The sequence below is a fragment of the Rhinatrema bivittatum genome, chromosome 6 (assembly GCF_901001135.1).
Source record: "Rhinatrema bivittatum chromosome 6, aRhiBiv1.1, whole genome shotgun sequence".
Lineage (NCBI taxonomy): Eukaryota > Metazoa > Chordata > Amphibia > Gymnophiona > Rhinatrematidae > Rhinatrema > Rhinatrema bivittatum.
This window is the reverse complement of record NC_042620.1, coordinates 37,240,824-37,261,127: the sequence shown is the minus strand read 5'-3', so window position 1 is coordinate 37,261,127 and position 20,304 is coordinate 37,240,824. Positions and strand designations below refer to the sequence as shown.

Sequence of the window (20,304 nt, the reverse complement as noted above, 5' to 3'; positions counted from 1 at the left end):
TAACAGTGAGCTCCATTGGAGTGCACTGTACTGTATCGGCCCGAAACATAGGAGGAACCCAACTCTGCAGGTTTCGTGAGGACCAACATCCTGCTGTCCTAGGAGTACACCTGTTACAGGTAAGCAACTTTGCTTTCTCCTAGGACAAGCAGGATGATAGTCCTCACACATGGGTGAATCCATAGGCTATTCCTGAACAACAAGCAAGACCAACAGACACCTAACCAGGTGTCACTGGGCACAACAATACAGGTGCTGTTGGTAATAGAGGGAGAGAGCCTGAACCCGAAAAAAGGACCTAGGCAGGAAGAATTGGGTTCTACAGCTGAAAAAGATTCTGAAGGACAGACTGGCCGAAACTGCTGTTGTGTTGGTCATCCCTGTCCAAACAGTAATGGGTAGTGAAGGTGCGGAGAGAACTCCACGTCACAGCCTTGCAGATTTCATCTATGGGAACTGCCCACAAGTGGGGCACTGAAGCCGCCATGGCTCTGATAGAGTGAGCCTTGACATAGCCTCCAAGTTGAAGACCCGCCTATGCATAGCAGAAGAAAATATAATCTGCCAGCCAGTTTGACAGTGTTTGCTTGGTAACTGCAATCTATTCTTGTCGAAAAAAATGAAGAGCTGCATAGACTGCCCGTGGCCTGCTGTCCGCTTGAGGTAGAAAGCTAAGGCCCTCTTGCAATCCAAGCTATGCAGAGATTGTTTGCCTTGGTGCGAGTGAAGCCTGGGAAAAAAGGTGGGTAGAATGATTAACCGGTTAAGATGAAAATCAGTCACCACCTTAGGTAGGAACTTAGGGTGGTCCTGCATACTCACTCTATCACGAAAGAAATTTATATAGGGCGGATATGTCACTAACGCCTGAAGCTCGCTGACCCTGCATGCCGAAGTGACTGTAGCCAAGAAGATAACCTTCCAGGAACACAGTGGCTCGAAAGAATCTCGCATAAACCGAGCCAACACCACACTGAGGTCCCAGGACACAACAGGAGGCCACAGGGGAGGCTCAACTGAAGCAAACCCTGCATAAACCGCCCCATTATGGGCTGTGCAGAGATGGGCGAACTGCCAACACCCTGGTGGTAAGCACCGATGGCACTCAGGTGTACTTTGAGTTGGTCTTTAAACCAACATCCGAAAAGTGCAGCAAGTGGTCAAGCAACTTTGGAATGGAGCAGGAGAACGGATCCAAACCATGGTCCTCACACCAGATGGAAAAACTCGTCCACTTCAGACTGAAAGACTTCCTGGTGGAAGGCTTCTTGGAAGCTACCAGGACCCGAGACACATTGTCAGAGAGGTCAAGGGGCTGCAGAACTAGCCTTTCAACACCCTAAGGTTTGGATGGCGCAGCCTGCCCTGATCCTGCATGATCAGGTCGGGGGAGGTCCCCAGACCAACTGGTTCTCTGACAGAGAGGTCCTGCAGGAACGGGAACCAGATTTGCCTCGGCCAATGAAGGGAAATGAGAATCATGGTCCCCCTGTCCTGCCAGAGCTTCAGGAGAGTTTTCATCATCACCAGAGGAAGCGGAGGATACGCATACAGAAGGCCCCTGCCCCAATGGCACGCAAAGGTGTCCGAGGCTGGTTTGCCGTCCCCTCTGTGCAGGGAGCAGAAATGCCTCCCTTTGCTCACCCTGCCACCTGCTCTAGACCATGATGTGGTAACTAGTGGAGCTCATCCTGCCAGCTGCAGAGAGATCACCACAGACACCCCCTCTCCCTCAACCAGGTATCTTTTTCTTACAAAATTACACATGGATGTGAGGAACCTGGTTGACATCTTATGCCCTTGCCTTTCCCCGTGTCAGAGAACTAGAGAAAATAATTTGATTTCAGAGAGAGGGTGTATAGCAATATCCATTCCTAATGTCCTGTTAAGCACATTTCGTTCAACTAGACAAGAGTAAAAATAATACATTGCTTATACCTCCAGCTTGAGTGTTATTTTACAAAACAAATCCTACAGCTGATCCTTTCATCTGAGCTATTCCTGGAAGGGTTCCTTGGCTGCCTTGAAGGCAAAACTGAATCTTAGCTGGGTAACATTTTTCCAAGTGAAACAATGGGGGAGGGGGTTGGGAAAGTGCATCTGCCATAAGCAGAACAGTCACTGCCTACTGAATCTGGAGAAATGAGGCAATTGGATGTGGTCCTTTACAATTCATTGAAGCTGAATTCTAGAAATCCTGTGGAAAATATATTTCCTAACTGGGCAGTGGGCTTGAGCCATGGTTATCAATAATCCATCCTCTTATAACTCAGGATAGTGTTGGAACAGGTTAAACTGAATCGTATTCTATAACTATAATGGATTCATCAGCTTGCTATGGTGACACATTCATTTAACTTGAATACTTTTTATTATATCCAGTACACAAAGATGCAAAATCTATACGTCTCTCAACCACATTTTGAACAGATGAATTTCAGTTATGTGTTCACAGGGGAGGTTTTAAGAATCCCATTGCTTGGTGTTTTGAGACATTCCAACTTTTACAATGCACACCTGAATAGGTAAGCAGCTCTTAAATATACATTTACAGATTAGAACCAAAATAAAACCTGGGCTAATTATAAAAACTGGAATTGCTTAAACTGCAACACAACAGGGGTATTCAAATACTTCTCCACCTGTACAGTACATGTAAGAGTGAGACTCTTACCATTGATATGGTTTTCAAAGAAGAGTTTGTCATTGCATTCCTGGTCATCCACACACCCGCAGACGTAGAAGAGGCCGTCCTCCGTGGACTGCAGGGTCATCACACAGCGAGATGTATTGTAGTTGGGGACCATCATGTTCTGCAAGGGTTGCTGCGGGTGGTGGCACATGGTGCTGAGCTGAATGCTCTCATTGGTCTCTTTCCTGGCAATCAAAAGGGAAACAAACTGAGTCCTTGGCAGGATCTGAGCCGCTTCTAAAGAAAGCCACACTCTCTTTTGGGGTTTCAAGCTTGGTTTCAGTCAAAATGGCATCATAACAGTCGTGCCCTGGATTACATGGAGCAAGTTTCAGCATAAACACAAGTGCAATCATATTCCGAAGGACTTTTACACAACAGGAACTTCAGTTCCAAGCAGAATGGTCAAAGGTCCCAATTTCTGCCCTTCCTTCAAGTGACGGGAACTCACTGATCTTCAACATGCCTCAACAGCTCTCAAATTGCTTGGAACGAAGCATTGCTCCCAGAGGTCCCTTTTGTAATCCCCAAGGACCCATCTGGTTCCTCGGTGGCCAAGGTTGCAGATCTTAGCCTCAGACACTATAAAATCTTGCTTGGCTTATTCAGCCTTAAACTTAACAGAGGTACTGACTGGCTGAAAGGCAGAGCATCCGTCTTTCATCCCATCAGTTTGAGGCCAGCCAGAGCTTTTTTGCCTTTACAGTCCCCCAGACTGATTCATATTACATAAACAGACCCTTCAGGAGCCACACTTCAAGCTACACATAGTTTGCGGACTGGATTTACAACTATTTTTTTTTTTTTTGTTTCAGTTCAATGCAATCTGGTGAGGGCCAACAAGAACTAAATCAGCTGCCAGGGGTTAAAGGATCTTGTGTTTTCCACAAGTAAAGGAAAGCCCAACACAATTATGTTTGCTCTTTAAAAAAGTTTCACATTTTTCTTACATCGTTGCATTAACATTAGATAAAACAACAAGACATTTAGTTTACCTGTCAACTCCAACATTCTGGTATTGTCTTATTTCTCCTAGCAAAAGTTGACAGTGGAGTAGAATTTCAAACTCATCTGTCCTCACCATGGGTGTCAGAGAGACCGAGAAGACTGCTGGACCATACACAAAGGAAGTTAATTCCAGTTTTGCCCCTAACCTTCTCTGTGTGATTTCTGTACTGCCGTTTTGTTTTTCCGGGTTAGTCTGGTGTAAAGCCTTTTTTCTATTTGCATTCTTCCTATCTTCTGACCTTGGAGGTGCTGTAAGATTTTTTTTTTAGCTCTTGTTCTATAGATTGCATTTGAATGTCTTTAACTTCAGTAATGATGTCAGATGCCTAGCATCTGGTAGAAATCAACACTGCCAGTAAACTCTGTTGAAAGTAATGTTTAGTTACAGTAAAACTTCAGTGAAAAATCTTATTTCTTTCTTTTCAACATGCACTCCTTGGATTCAGCAAATAATTTATCATACTTCTTTAACTTATTCCCATGTTGGTTACTGACTAGTTGCCTAATTGCTCTGGTTGGAATTATATTATTTCTGCAAACACTGGATGGCTCTAATTCTGAAGTGGACTCAACTTTTCTTTTGATCCTTCCTTCTTCTTTCTAGTGACACGTGTGACAAAAATTCCAAATGCCATATTGTTATTAAACAGAACTGTTGCCTTCATCAGGCATTGCTGTATCCATTATTTTATGATCGGAAAAGTTTAAACATAAAATTTGTAAATGGACCTCACAGCCACATGTATTCAGGTACCAGGGCTGTTATGTTCCTTCCTCCCTCCACGTCACTGACTAGTCATTCATCCAGTTATCAATCACATGCTCCATGAGGAGGCCTCTGATCGGTTACTGAGTGCACGGCAGGTATGAACAATGGAGATGGGGAAAGATTCCAAGAACTAACTTCAAGCATCCCCTACCTAGGGAATCTCTTTTTGTTACGTTTTCTAATGGCAACAATTAAATGGATCCAGTGATTCACTCTGAATAGAAGAGTTGTACTGGAATGTTCTTCCTGTGAGGGCATAGTTTCCTTCAAAGAGACTATCCTGTTTAGAAATAAAAAGTAAAAAAAAAAGAGACTATACCTCTGAAGGGTTTAAAATTAGACAGTGTTAAAACCATGTGGATTCAGTTTAGCATTATATGGCTTTCAAAGTATAAGGGTGGAGTGGCACTGCCTAATCTCCAGTTGTACTAGTGGGCACCAAGATTATCTCTCTGTTTCTCTCTATGGGCTGGATTTCTATACAGAGATCCATCTCCATCTGATTACTGTTCCTTCCTCGCATCAACATATTAGGAACATTTGTAGGAGTAGTCCAAAAAGTGCTCATACATTGTCATTATGGAGACAAGTCTATAAGGATTTCGAAGTTCAGGGGGGGTGTGTCTGTCTTTCTTTTCTCCTATTTAACTTGATCCAGAAGTCTCAATATGTTCTTTTTTTTTTTTTTTTTTTTTTTTAACTTGGAAAACTGGGAGTCAAATGGGTAAAAATATGTTAGGTAGGGTGCAATCCTCAAACCAAATGACAACATTTGAATTCCTAGATCACCAATACAACTCTCAGAGAATACCTATCCTATATATGATCTGCTCAAAAAGTCTCTCACTAAATTAAAAGACAGTGGTTGAGTCCCAAGGCAAATTAATCAAATGGAAACCAGTCTTTGCAAGACAGATGATAAAGATAATTTCAATATATCAAGGTTTACTTAAGGTAAAAATAAATGATTCTAGGTTATAGTCCCTGAGAAAAAATGGAATGGAAGAATAGGATTGATGTGTTCTGTTGGAGGAGGCACATAACATATCCATAAATTGAATAAGAGCTGATTTAATGATTATATTTCTCCCTCATACATATACATTTTTCATGCTTTTCCATAGCTTTAATTCTAATTAAACTCTATGTGCTGGAGAAACTGTGGCCATAGAGGATGACTCTTACATCTATGATGGACCTGCCCATGGGTACAAGACCTTTAGATGGATGATTTTGGATATATTCTTCAAGTGGTAGGATTTGAGTTTTGTATTTATCCAGAATTGGCCCTGTTTGGGCATTGGGGCTCTATTTCAGTGGTCGGTAAAACAAAATGTTACTGGCAGCCAGATTCACAATTGCTCAATACTGGAAACGAACATCTCCTGTGGACTAGGGATGGTTGCAGCTTTTAAAAAAAAAAACCCTCTTTATTTATATCTTTAAAATAACATACAAACATAACTTGTGAAGCAAAATAAGCATATTCGCAACCAAAACATCAAATAGCGAATAATTCAAAGGAAAAATAAATTTAGCAATGCTGGCTAAAGCAATCCCAAAATAAAGGAAGAGAAGACCAGAAACAAGGGAGTAGAAATAGTTAAAATTAATGCAAAAGGAAAATTCTTCCAAGAAGACATCCCCATCTACAGTAAAATGCAGATAATAACCCCATCCTTCACCAAACTCCATTCAAGAAACAGCATTAGATTCTCCACCACTAGAGATCCTCGAATCTAAGAAAAACTGGGAAGGTTCGAAAAATACATATCTTTCTGAGGCAAAGAAAATTAAATATTAGCATGGAAATCGCAATACAAAACATGCACCCACAGATCTTTTTGTCCCCCTAACGTGTATCAGGCTTACAAATCTATCTCTCTGTAAATTATAAGAAGGATCGTCAGGCAGGGAGTGCACTGGGAGGTGTCTAGGGTGAAGCTGGGAGGCCCCACCAGGCTGTGGAAGAAATATATCCTTACTCCTTGACTTCTTCCGCAGACTGAACCCCCTGATGTATTAACATGGCTGGGCTAAGTAGTCTTCAGGCATCCAGTCCAGACTGTCCAGGTGTGAGGGACTTAGTAGTATAGATGGCTCTTCACAAAGTGTTTTCTAATGACAGGGACAGTGATATCTTCTTGTGGCCAGACCGGGAGGATCTTCTACAAATGTTACTGTCACAGCTCATTCCTTTCTGATGCTGCTTGGAAAGGGCCAAAAATCTGCACTTCACTGCTCACCACGGCCTGCTGGAAAGTCACAGTGCTGACCTCCGACAAGGTCCAGTTAGCTGGAAAAAGGGCCAGCGGCCCTGAGCTCCTAATTCACTCTTTTTCCTCCCGCGCAGGTCCGACCGTGATCTCACCCACACCGGGAGGGAGAGGAGCCCGCTACAGCAGGAGCGGGTTAGAAGCTCAGGACTGCTGGCCCTCTCTCCAGCTAATCAAGCCGCAGGGAGCGTTGGGAGAGGGAGGCACCCCCAGGAGGCTGGAGCGGCAGCCTTCTAGCTGGCAAATTTGGAACCGGTGGGGAGGAAATACAATGAAAACCGGGATGAGGTTGGGTGAGGAGAGAGAGTGGGGTCTGAGGGATGGGGGGGGAATAGTGGAAACAGGGGTCAGGTTAGGGCCTGAGAGAGACAGAGAGAGAGTGGGGACTGAGATGTTGAGTGGGAACTTGTGAATTAGACTTAAGAGATGGGGGGGGGGGGGGGGCGCAGAGGCCAAGTGGAGGTGGTGGTGAAAGGAAAGAAAGGTATGGTTGTTGCATATGTAGGGATCCTATAGTCCCCTACTAAAATTAGGTAAAATAATATACCAATTGGTGGGAGGAGAGAACTAGGGATAACGTTGCTGATTTACAGCTTCCCCATATGGAAGCTGGTGAATGGTATCTCCTTCTGGCACTTAGAGCCAGTGCATCATTTTACCTTATGGCATGTCCTGTGCTGATCTCCAAATTTTCTATTAATTAACTTCTGTCTCCATGGACCTATTTGATTTGGATGAGAGTTTCTTTCCATCCTCTCAATCCACCTTAAAGGACTTTTTAATTGATTTATTTAAGTTTGGAGTTCCCCGGTATTAATATGGTACTCAGTTAAGCTAATTTAAGTTTCACAATACCATCAACTGGGAGAGGTTCGCTTTCATGCAAGATGGACCTGAGATCATCAAGATCCAAGGAGAGGACGACTTCCAGCCACCCTAAGGAGGGGGAGAAGGAGAGAGGGGAGAAACAAGTTGGAGTGCACCCGAAACGGGCTCACGAACAACTATAAAATTTAAGGAATAGAGGAGCGACAAGTATCATCATGATACTGAACAGGAGAGAAGAAAGACGTGTGCCTTTCAGGTACAGAGCATGAACTGAGAAAAGACTGAAAGATGCCACAAACTTACTAAAAAGCACTTGTAACATCTGAAATGAGAATACCAAAGCTGTAAAGACTTTATTTCAAAAACTGCTTCTTATCAGTAATGAGAAACATTGGAAACTACCAAAAAACGCTCAAGCGTTTCATTGAATTATGACTGTACTGATTATCTATGCTGAGATTATCACTACTGTATGCAATACATAAAATTGGGATTTATTCTAAGCAGTGCGAACTAAGTGCCTTGAAATGTATCTTTTCCCCCCACGCAGGAAACCCTGGAAATTAAATCTTAAGTCTTAATAGTAGTGTTCCATCTAAAATATAAATCTGAGATATGACCCCTGGAACTGTTATCCGGGTTCAAACATCACAAGGGTTACACATATAAAAATGTTAAGGGAGCATCACGCCGGCTGATTCATCCTGGGACCTGCACTCTCCTAGGGTGAGCCTTAAATACAGGAGTGAATGACTTTTTAATCCGTACAAATACACACATCCACGAGGACTATTCCAACAGCACTGCTGACTTTGAGTGGGGTGGGGAGGCTCTATGCCTGCAGTAAAAGTGTGTGTGTGTGTGTGTGTGTGAGCACATAACTGGCAGGGCAACATGCTCTTCCATCTCCACTGAGCAGAAAGTGACGAGAGAAGGATGAAGTGCTTGTAAAATACGGCCAACTCACTGATGCATTGTGGCGTTCACATTCTGTAGAAGGCCAGGACAGGATGTTCTACAAGTCTCGTCTGTCGCAGAAGGACAGACATCGACTGAATGTTATGGATGTAAATTGCTGGGACCCAGAGTGATAGCACTCATAAATTCAATGTGTGGTCCTGTGGTTGCTCAGTGAAGCCTTTTACACCCCCAAAAAGGCCCAATAGTATATACAGAGCAATGGGCTAGCGTCTCTCCAACTGTTTAACATTGTAACAATTCTTTTTTGATTTATCTCCATTATAAGCAATATGTTAGGAGGCATTTAATAAGAACCCAAGGTCAGATGGATCAGTCTTAGAGCAGTGCAAAAGCTGATATGCTACTCGCCACCCCTTGAGCCAGTAATTCATGAAAGAGCACCAGCTCAAGGGCAGATGTTGCGCGTTCCATAGAAACATTGCCCCCTGCATCCAACCTTCGGTACATAATGCGCCAGGTTACAGCAATGGATCATGCCAGCACCTGAAATCTCTCACTGTGCTAAGGAGAATTTCTTGCTGCTGTGCACTGAACTACAGCCTTAAACCTGCCTTGAAATACAAAGTGACCATCTAGTTAGCCCAGTTGCCTCGCCTACAAGGTCATCAAAGATCCTACTCAGTCTCCAGTCTTCGTCCCCATCTTCCTCCGTCCTTACCACTGCCCCTCAGTCACTCTTTCTTGCTGCAATGTACTGAGACATAGCTTCATCCTGTCCTGAAATACATTTAATTGTAAGCAGTGGTGAAGTGTAAAATTGAACAGACAGAGGAACTCTGATGCAATTTTGTCTCGAGTCTGACTGATAAACGGTTAGCACATAAACCCAAGTGTGTATGGATCGATCCCTCTGTGTGTTTTCCTTTCAAATAAGCATTATCTGACCCTATTAATTATACTCTTAAGGGTGAATTTTAAAAGAGATGTGCGCGCAAAAATTGGCAGACGAGCGCGCAAATAGCGCGTATGCATGTCTGCCCTATTTTATAAATCTTGCACATAGGCGCTCAAGTACCGATGCACGAACAAATTGGTGCACTTAAGAAAGGGGTGGGAGGGGGCGGGCAATAGGCAATGCAAGGCACGGGCGACCCGCGCATAAGTTGCTATTTTATAACCGGCAAAAAGCGGCACGTGTCCGGCTCATCCCTGTGCGCATTTACTTCTGCTATTTATCGGGTGTAAGTCTGAATAAAACAATTTATAGTCAAATATGGACTGCTTGAGGGGTTTGGGTAAATTGAGAGGGGAGTGCAGGCTAAAGAACCAGGGGGGGTCTTGATGACCTAGAGATAGACTGGGCAAACTAGTGGAAGAACTGGTTAAACTGGTCATTTCCTCAATGCGCGCATGTTATAAAATTACCTCACTTGTGTGCGTAAAGGATGACAATTCCCAAGGAAACTGCCGGATTAGCAGATGCTCCTGTAAAAGCTTAAAATTAGGAGCACACCTATGAGCACTAGACATATAGGAGCAGATTTTAGAAAAATACGCGCGCGTACTTTTGTTCGCGCATCCAGCACAAACAAAAGTACGCTGGATTTTAAAAGAGATGCGCGTAGCTGCGCGTATCTTTTAAAATCCGGGATCGGCGCGTGCAAGGCTGCGCAGCCTGCCTCCATTCCCTTTGAGGCCGCTCCGAAATCAGAGCGGCCTCGGAGGGAACTTTCCTTCCACCTCCCCCCACCTTCCCCTCCCTTCCCCTACCTAACCCACCCCCTGGCCCTAACTAATTTCCCCCCCTACCTTTAATCCAAAAGTTACGCCTGCCCGAGGCAGGCGTAACTTGCGCGCGCCGGGCCGGCTGCCGGCGTGCCATGTTCCGGTCCGGGGGCTGGTCCGGAGGCCGCGGTCACGCCCCCGGGCTGGAACCACGCCCGCTGCCCCACTCCCGGAACGCTCCCAACGACGCGCCAGATGCGACACACCCCCGACACCCCCCCCCCAGGAAAGCCCCGGGACTTACGCGCGTCCCGGGGCTTTGCGCGCCCCAGCAGCCTATGCAACATAGGCTCGGTGCACGCAGGGGGAGCTTGGGGCAGGTTTTCGGGGGGTACGCGCATATCTTACGTGCGTACCCCTTTGAAAATCTGCCCCATAGTGTGTACTTGCCTGGCCGATATAAGATTCCTGCGTATGTGACTGCGCGTCCACATAAGCACATATATGGGTGCACATGCACTCGTTTTAAAGTTACCATCCCAGTCTAAACAAAGTTAATTCAATCTGCGTTTGGGTCAGATTACATTCTTATCACACCGATGAATAAGCAGAACATTGCTGACATTGTCGGTTTAGTGAAGTGGTGCAGTCAGATTAGTGAATATCATTTTTGCCGTGAAGACAAACCAGACTGTCATCCAATTAAGGCAGTAAGAACATGATAAATGTAGTTACCATGGGAATAGTCTGTTATAAATCTAAATAACACAGTTTATCTGTTGATGTTTATATGGACGAATACTGTTTAAATATATGAGGAAGCGGTAATTATGTGGCTGGCGTTAACAGCACACAGGAAAAGAGGTGAAGCGAAAGCTGCTTTGGTGGAAACGTATCATGGCCAGCTAGGACACTGAACTGATGGGCAGAGTGAGGGCGGGGACATGATGGTCTGATTATGATCCATTCCCAAACATTACTGCCACTTGCTATGTGACCTCGAACAAGTTGCGTAACCTCCCTCTGCTTAGGCTCACATAGTAACCTCTAGGGTTGCCAACTGGCTCCAGATTTTTCAGGACCCAGGTTGACCCACTCCTGATTTTATCCTGATGCACGCAGGGATTTGTAGTTCTGATTTCCCTATTGCAGCCCCTAGGAAAAGAAGAACTACAAGTCCTTGCATGCAGTGGGTGGCGGGGGAGGCGTAATAACCAGGACTGAATCAGCCTGTCCTTGAAAATCTGGAGCCTCCTGGCCACCCTAGTAATCTCTCTTGACCAGCGGCGCATCGTGCTGTAGTGGGAACAATTTGTGACTGTCGCTTACCAAAGGGTGACACAGATTTCGTCGGGATTCTCACAATAGGAGCTCAGGGAGCAGTTACTGTAGCAGACCTTGTCCTCACACACTGGCTGAGTATGGTCGCACCATTTGCACACGTTGGTCTTTAGATGTCTGCGCGCCTGCACGCGAAGCACTGCAAAGCAAAGCAGAAAGCATAACGTTTATTTAGAAGCTTTGACTTATGCCAGAGGTTTTTTTTTCCCCTTTCTTAAGGAACTTTTCTGTGTCACTTCTGTCTTGTTTCTTTGCCGGCACCTCATTCCCTGCTGCATGAAAAAAAATAACTCATGTCTCAGTCTGAGCCACAGAAAATTATCCTGCAAGAGGCCTGGCACTTAACTTGATGGTTTCAAGTGAATTTATTTATTACTTTCAATTATTGAATTTTTTGGGTAAAATGTTTTATATTATAAAAGATTGACATAATGGATTGGAGGCATAGCCAGTTAAGTGACAAGGAACCAGAACTAAACGTTTCTTTCGTCATTTTTCTGTACATCAGAATCCCTTTAAGAAAGAATATTTCATTCATAATTGTTTTACATTGCAGCATTTCTTTATAAATTGTGTCAAAGTCAGTTAAATGGAAATCTGATACGAGGACATTTTCAAAACAGAACATATTACAGAAAACATAACAAATGTTTTCTTTCAAAAGAATGCAAGTTTAAGATGCTGCATTTCTCAAAGCGTGATCTTTTTTTACAGGTGACAAAGAATTAGCCAATTAAATGCCATCACTGACACCACACAAAAACCCGCTTTCTCAAAGTCTTGCACATAAGTTGCTGACATTGCAATTAACCATCAGGAGTTTGAGAAAATGGCATTTTCCAGAACCGAAGTGGAATTTCTGGTCCAACCCATGTTCAATAATGCATTAATAGATCGCTACAAGACACTCTTATCATCGTAAGAAAAGCCTCACTTTTACATTCTCTTCCCCCTGCAACGTTACTCTTAAATTAATTCCCTAATTAACTAACATTGCCTGTTAAATATCAGAAAGACCGATTTGTAAGTCGTTCTCTTTTAATCTGTTCTACCTCTGCTTTTGCCGAAATGTTAATTGTTATTTACATTTTTATGTGTTATGAACACGTTTTATGTATGAAGTTGGTTTTCACTGTAAACCAGAGTGAAGGCATTCTGCTATACTTCGGTATAAAAAAGAATCTAAATAAAAAATAAATAAATAAAATAAAAATACATTCTGTTGATGACATCTTTATTCCACTTCACCTCTCCAGAAGGCACACATGCTCCAGTGTATTTCAGCAAGAGATGAAGGCATTTTCTTCTTTCCTTCCCCTCATCTGCCTCTCAGGAGCTTTGTGTCTGCGGCTCTGTTGTTTTGATACCTATGGCTATGTGTATTCTTCGATGGCCGTAAAATTAAGATTATTAAGGTCTAGAATGATTGCATCTTGTTTGTATATTTGCAGCAACTATAGTACAAACTGAATATTGGAAAGAGCCAGCTGAGTAGAGGATATATATATATATTTCATTTATTTAAAAGATTTATATTCCATTTACACGGAACAGTCAGAAGCCAGCTCTATGTCAACTAGAAAGCTGAATGAGTCCTTGGTTTAACTCGAAGCATCCAGCCTTATAAAAATTTGAACTGCATGTCAATATACATGCCATGGAGGCATGTATATTGTTACTTTCAATGTTACTTTCAATGTTACTTTCAATGTTACTTTCCCTCCTTATATTCCCCCTCTTACCCCCCCCCCCCTCAATTGTTCTTTTGTTAATTTGTTATAAATTGTTGATATAACTCTGTTCGATGTAAAACGCCTCCCCAGGCGTCTGTTTGCGTTACAATGTGAACCGATGTGATATCCCTGATGAATGTTGGTCTATAAAAATTTTAAATAAATAAATAAATAAATTATGGGGACTATCTCAGCCTGTCCATGTGACAGGGAGCCAGTTAGTGACTCTCTTGCCTACAGACAGATGTGCCAGTGGCTCCACAGAATGTCTGAGGGCTGAGAATTACGTTGAGCAGATCCCTAAAGCATGAGGCGTGTGTGATTACTGTCATCAGATAAACACATGGAGCTGAACCACAGACTCCCAGAAAGTTAAATAAACACATGAACTAAGGCTTCTCCGTTTTTTTTGTTTTGTTTTGTTTTTTTTTTCAGAATTCAAAAGCGGGAACATTAGCATATTATTTCTGCTATCGAGAAGACCTATATGTACTCAAATAAGGAAATGGGGGAAGGAAAGGCTATAAGAAAAACATTTCCAGTTTGGCCAGCATTTAAATATCTATAATAAGATCATCCTGTAAAATATAAAATTAGTGCATGACTGATCTAAACGTCACCACAAGTTTTTGATTCTTATTTTTCTGTGGCCCTGTTTGAAACAGACACTATGGGGCTTATACACTGAAACTCACATTAAAATATTTTTACCGTGCATGCACTATAAAATTTTAACATGCATATTAAAACACCACTAAGTCTGCAATGCACTTTGGGGCGGATTTTCAGAGCCCTGCTCGCGTAAATCTGCCCAAAACCGGGCGGATTTACGCGAGCAGGGTCCTGCACGCCGGTAAGCCTATTTTACATAGGCCTACCGGCTCGCGCAGAGCCCCGGGACTCGCGTAAGTCCCGGGGTTTTCGGAGGGGGCGTGTCGGGGGCGGTCCCGGTCGTCGCGGCATTTTCGGGGCGTCGGCAGCGTTTTGGGGGCGGGTACGGGGGCGTGGCTACAGCCCGGGGCGGTCCGGGGGCGTAGCCGCGCCCTCCGTACCCGCCCCCAGGTCGCGGCCCGGCGCGCAGGAGGCCCGCTGGCGCGCGGGGATTTACGTCTCCCTCCGGGAGGCATAAATCCCCCAACAAAGGGGCAGATTTTAAAAGGCGCGCGAATAGCCTACTTTTGTTTGCGCTCCAGGCGCAAACAAAAGTACGCTGGATTTTAGTAGATACGCGCGGAGCCGCGCGTATCTGCTAAAAACCTGGATCGGCGCTCGCAAGGGTATGGATTTTGTATAGCCGGCGCGCGCCGAGCCGCGCAGCCTACCCCCGTTCCCTCCAAGGCCGCTCCGAAATCGGAGCGGCCTCGGAGGGAACTTTCCTTTGCCCTCCCCTCACCTTCCCCTCCCTTCCCCTACCTAACCCACCCGCCCGGCCCTGTCTAACCCCCCCCCTTACCTTCGTCGGGGGATTTACGCCTCCCGGAGGCGTAAATCCCCGCGCGCCAGCGGGCCTCCTGCACGCCGGGCCGCGACCTGGGGGCGGGTACGGAGGGCGCGGCCACGCCCCCGGACCGCCCCGGGCCGTAGCCACGCCCCCGTACCCGCCCCCAAAATGCTGCAGACACGCCCCGAAAACGCCGCGACGACCGGGACCGCCCCCGACACGCCCCCCGACACGCCCCCTCAGAAAACCCCGGGACTTATGCGAGTCCCGGGGCTCTGCGCGCGCTGGTAGGCCTATGTAAAATAGGCTTACCGGCGCGCAGGGCCCTGCTCGCGTAAATCCGCCCGGTTTTGGGCGGATTTACGCGAGCAGGGCTCTGAAAATCCGCCCCCATGTGAATACTATAAGCAGGCACAGTAACCTATGAAACTGTATCTTCTTTGTGCTAATAGCATTTGTGAGTTAAATAGCATGAGGCCATGAGAAAACAGCATGTGAACAGTAAACCAAACATGTGCAGTCCTCTGTTCCTCATGTGGCTCAACCCCCTTGCTGCAGCACTGTGTAAAAGGAAGCCTGGCACATAGGATTTGTTGTCCATGCTGAGGGACAGAAGCTAGAGAGCATCTGGACACCAGGAGTCGAAATGAAAGAAGAGCAGAAACTTCCAGGAAAGGAAAAGCCAAACCAAAATGGCTGCCACAGAGGAGGACTAGAATCAGAAGGAGCTTCTCCAGCCTCAGCACATCCATTCCATCGATGCCAGGGATGGAAATCTGCCAGCCCTAAGTCAACTGTAACACCAGCATACGACCATCCTCTCCTCTGCGAGCAATGCCACAATGACAACTGTTCATGCTGAAGCCTCAGTGTACAGACTAACTACAGCAATGACCATTTCCATACACCAGAAAAGCAAGTTCAGGTGACCTAGCACAACACCATCTGCCCCATCCCCCTGAAGGTACTTCACCCCTTGCGTGGCATCCCCTCTGTTCACACCGCACAGGAACGGTGTCTTAGAGATTCCTGAACTCGAGGAGGAAAGGCTGGAGAGGGGGCTGCCTCTTGAGCATCCCATTCAATGTCTTCTGTGAAAGTCTTATGGCTGAACTGCTTAAGCCTTGTTTCTGCTGTAACACCTGCCCTGCGGACTGCTCATAGCATCTGAAACCAGGAAGGACACGAACGCATGTAGTGTAAAATTTCAGCACAATCGCGGCTTTCGATTGGAACGTGTGGGATGGGCCTTTCGTTGCATCGTTGACAACACTGTGCAGCGTACAACAGTGTTTGAAAAACAGCTGCCATTGGTGAACCTTTGGTTTGAAATTACATTTTCTTGTCTAAATAAATGTGGAAGTTTTGGAAGTACTTAAGTGAATGGTTGGTGTATCTCATTTCTGGTCTTCCCCTCCTCTCTCTCTCTCTCTCTCTCTCTTCTGTCTCTTGCCTGTCCTCTACTCCACACTTCCCTCAACATATCCTGCTCTAACAGCATCATCTCCTCTATCAATAACCCCCTACACATGCTGTTAACTGAGCTTCTGAAATAGTGTGTGAGCTAAAAAGTGAACACCTGCTCTGTGTACTAAAGAGCGTGTGGAGGAGAAAATATCACGCTGATGTTCCTTCAGTCACGTGTGTGGTACAGGCTAATTCTGGCACATACATGCTAACGTTTTCTGAGACCATTTTAGCATCCATGCTGGGGCCTTAAAGGTGAATTTTAAAAGCTGTGTGTGCACCAAATCTGGGAGATACGCGCGAGTCTCGGGCTGATGCACGCCATGCAGATTTTAAGAAGCACCCGAGTGTGCGCACACCTCCCCGTACATGCACAAAACGAAAAGGCAAATAAAGGGGCGGGATCTGGGCAGGACATGGGCAGTCCGGGTCTGTAACGTGAAGTCTGCGCGTTAAGGGGCGGATTTTCAGAGCCCTGCTCGCGTAAATCCGCCCAAAACCGGGCGGATTTACGCGAGCAGGGCCCTGCGCGCCGGGAAGCCTATTTTACATAGGCCTCCCGGCGCACGCAGAGCCCCGGGACTCGCGTAAGTCCCGGGGTTCTCCGAGGGGGGCGTGTCGGGGGCGTGTTGGGGGGGCGGGCCCGGTCGTCGCGGCGTTTCGGGGGCGTGTTGGCAGCGTTTTGGGGGCGGGTACGGGGGCGTGGCTACGGCCCGGGGCGGTCCGGGGGCGTGGCCGCGCCCTCCGTACCCACCCCCAGGTCGTGGCCCGGCGCGCAGGAGGCCCGCTCGCGAGCGGGGATTTACGCCTCCCGGAGGGAGGCGTAAATCCCCCGACAAAGGTAAGGGGGGGTTTTAGACAGGGCCGGGTGGGTGGGTTAGGGAGGGGAAGGTGAGGGGAGGGCAAAGGAAAGTTCCCTCCAAGGCCGCTCCGATTTCGGAGCGGCCTTGGAGGGAACGGGGGTAGGCTGCGCGGCTCGGCGCGCGCCGGCTATTCAAAATCCATAGCCTTGCGCGCGCCGAACCAGGTTTTTAGCAGATACGCGCGGCTCCGCGCGTATCTACTAAAATCCAGCGTACTTTTGTTTGCGCCTGGAGCGCAAACAAAAGTTTTAAAATCCGCCCCTAAGTATTTACGCTCACAAGCGTGTGCCAGAGTCCCTTACAGTATAACTTTACTTCTGCTATGGATGGCGTGTAAGTTTTAAAATTAAAAAATCAGGGTTAGTCAGCAGGATTTGAAGGGTCGGGGCTAATAGGGTAAGAGGGAGGCTATCTAGCTGGGGGGGGGGGGGGGGGGTGGTTAGGAAGTCCTCTCCTTTACCAGGACAAACTGGGAAGAAACTGGGGAAACGAGTATTTGCGTCAGCGCGCGTGCCTAGCAAAATCCCCCTGCTTACATGGCAGAGGTGGCGTTTGCCCACATGCACGCGTCCATATAAAATTGCACGCATACACGGGCGTAAGGTTTAAAAAGGCTGCGTCCATCGGTGCGAGCCGGCGTACACGTACGCCCATGCAGCTGTTTAAAAGTTATTGGCCTCAAGCATAGAACATGAGTGCTATAGCATGCACTTTAAATGGTCTTAATGTCGAAGTGAAGTACTAGTGTCATAGAAATATAGGACTATAGAAGATGTCTGAAGAAAAGGACCAATTGGTTCACCCAATCTGCCCATTTGTATCTGAAAGGGAGAAATGATGGAAGAGGGGATGATGTGTTATCAGAGTGGTGAAAACACTGCTAGAGAGTCAGCAGGGTTATGTCATAAGAACATAAGAAATTGCCAGGCTGGGTCAGACCAAGGGTCCATCAAGCCCAGCATCCTGTTTCCAACAGAGGCCAAAACCAGGCCACAAGAACCTGGCAATTACCCAAACACCAAGAAGATCCCATGCTACTGATGCAATTAATAGCAGTGGCTATTCTCTGTGGGGCGGATTTTCAGAGCCCTGCTCGCGTAAATCTGCCCAAAACCGGGCGGATTTACGCGAGCAGGGCCCTGCGCGCCGGGAAGCCTATTTTACATAGGCCTCCCGGCGCGCGCAGAGCCCCGGGACTCGCGTAAGTCCCGGGGTTCTCGGAGGGGGGCGTGTCGGGGGCGTGTCGGGGGGGCGGGCCCCGGTCGTTGCGGCGTTTCGGGGGCGTGTCGGCAGCATTTTGGGGGCGGGTACGGGGGCGTGGCTACGGCCAGGGGGCGTGGCCGCGCCCTCCGTACCCGCCCCCAGGTCGCGGCCCGGCGCGCAGGAGGCCCGCTGGCGCGCGGGGATTTACGCCTCCCTCTGGGAGGCGTAATCCCCCGACAAAGGTAAGGGGGGGTTTAGACAGGGCCGGGCGGGTGGGTTAGGTAGGGGAAGGGAGGGTAAGGTGAGGGGAGGGCAAAGGAAAGTTCCCTCCGAGGGCCGCTCCGATTTCGGAGCGGCCTTGGAGGGAACGGGGGGAGGCAGCGCGGCTCGGCGCGCGCAGGCTATACAAAATCGATAGCCTTGCGCGCGCCGATCCAGGATTTTAGTGGATACGCGCGGCTCCGCACGTATCTACTAAAATCCAGCGTACTTTTGCTTGAGTCTGATGCGCAAGCAAAAGTAGGCTGATCGCGCTTCTTTTAAAATCTACCCCTAAGTAAACTTGATTAATAGCCATTAATGGACTTCTCCTCCAAGAACTTATCCAAACCTTTTTTGAACCCAGCTACACTAACTGCACTAACCACATCCTCTGGTAAAGGGTGAGGAATCCTTGTTCCTATTAAGTCCTTTTATGATTCTATTAACTTCAAATGACTTATATTCTTGGGTAATTCTGGAGTTACCTTTTAGTATCTGCATTATAAAGTCACTGATTTGATGCAGTGACCTGACCTGAAAAAATGTTCCCCCCACATTGTTGCTTTGCCCTTCTTTGTGATGCTTTATTTTGTGTCTGTATATTTTTAATCTTGTCTTTAACATCTGGCTTGTTTCATCAATGTAGCACCTCTCTTCACATTTTGTGCATTGAATAATATAATGTATGCTATATTAGTGGAGCAGGCCCCATCACAGCTGAAGGGTAGGGACAGTACATGTGCTCAGCAGCACAGCCTCACTACATATGCTCTGAAACCTGGACTGTACACACACACACACACACACACACAACACACACACACACCACACAACACACACACACCCACACTCACACCCCCCCACACACACACAACACACCCACACCCACAACACCCACACCCACACACACACAACACACACACACACACACTCACACAACACCCCCACACACACAACACCCCCACACACACACATACACCCCCCACACACAACACACCCACACACACAACACACACACACACACACACCACACACCCCACACACAACACACACACACACACACATACATACACACACCCACACACAACACACACACACACAACACACCCACAAAACACCCCCCCACCCCCCCCCCCCACACACACACACAACACACAACACAACACATACACACACACACAAAACACAACATACACACAACACACACACACACCGCTGCCGATCCGGCTTTCCTCCCACCAGCACAGACTGCTGCCCCTGCGCAGTGATGTTTATTCAGCTTCCAATCAAGCTGGTTTGCGTCCCGCAGGCCAGCCCCTGCCTTGGCCGGTTGGCAGATGGGTGGGCAGCATGTAGTACTGTGCACCCTGTGACGTCCGCCTGTGCGTGCACACCTGGGGACCCTGCAACAAACAAGCCCAGTGCTCACAAATCCAGTCGCCTATTATACAGAGAGTGGTTAAAAGAACATCAATAGCGTCCCCTTATATTGAAAGGACCATGTTCCAAAGGTTTGTCCAGCTAACTTTGGGAGTTAGTCAAAAAAATCTGCAAAGTTAAAAAATATCCCCCCCACTGAACAGATACATTTTGTCTGGGGAAGACATTGTCTGCACAAATGTACTCGCACAGAAAGAGGCAGAGTCGGAGGCATTACTGAGATATGGTTACACTTGAGCTGGAGAGTGCCGAGCATCAGCATTCTCCAGCTGATGCCTGTCCTAAAGTTATCTGGATAACTTTATCCAGGTATAAGTGGAGGAAAAGCCTAGTGGT

The 20,304-nt window shown here is 46.8% G+C and overlaps 1 protein-coding gene across 1 annotated transcript in view; it reads right to left on the bottom strand.

Annotated features, from left to right (window-relative positions):
- Positions 1-20,304, bottom strand: part of LOC115093484 (TGF-beta receptor type-2-like) — a 128,962-nt gene that overhangs the window by 31,594 nt on the left and 77,064 nt on the right. Inside the window, exons 2-3 of the mRNA XM_029605288.1 lie at positions 11,549-11,699; positions 2,675-2,877 (exon numbers count right to left, since the gene is read on the bottom strand). Of these exons, the coding sequence (XP_029461148.1) occupies positions 2,675-2,877; positions 11,549-11,699 (354 nt within the window). The remainder of the gene's footprint in view (positions 1-2,674; positions 2,878-11,548; positions 11,700-20,304) is intronic.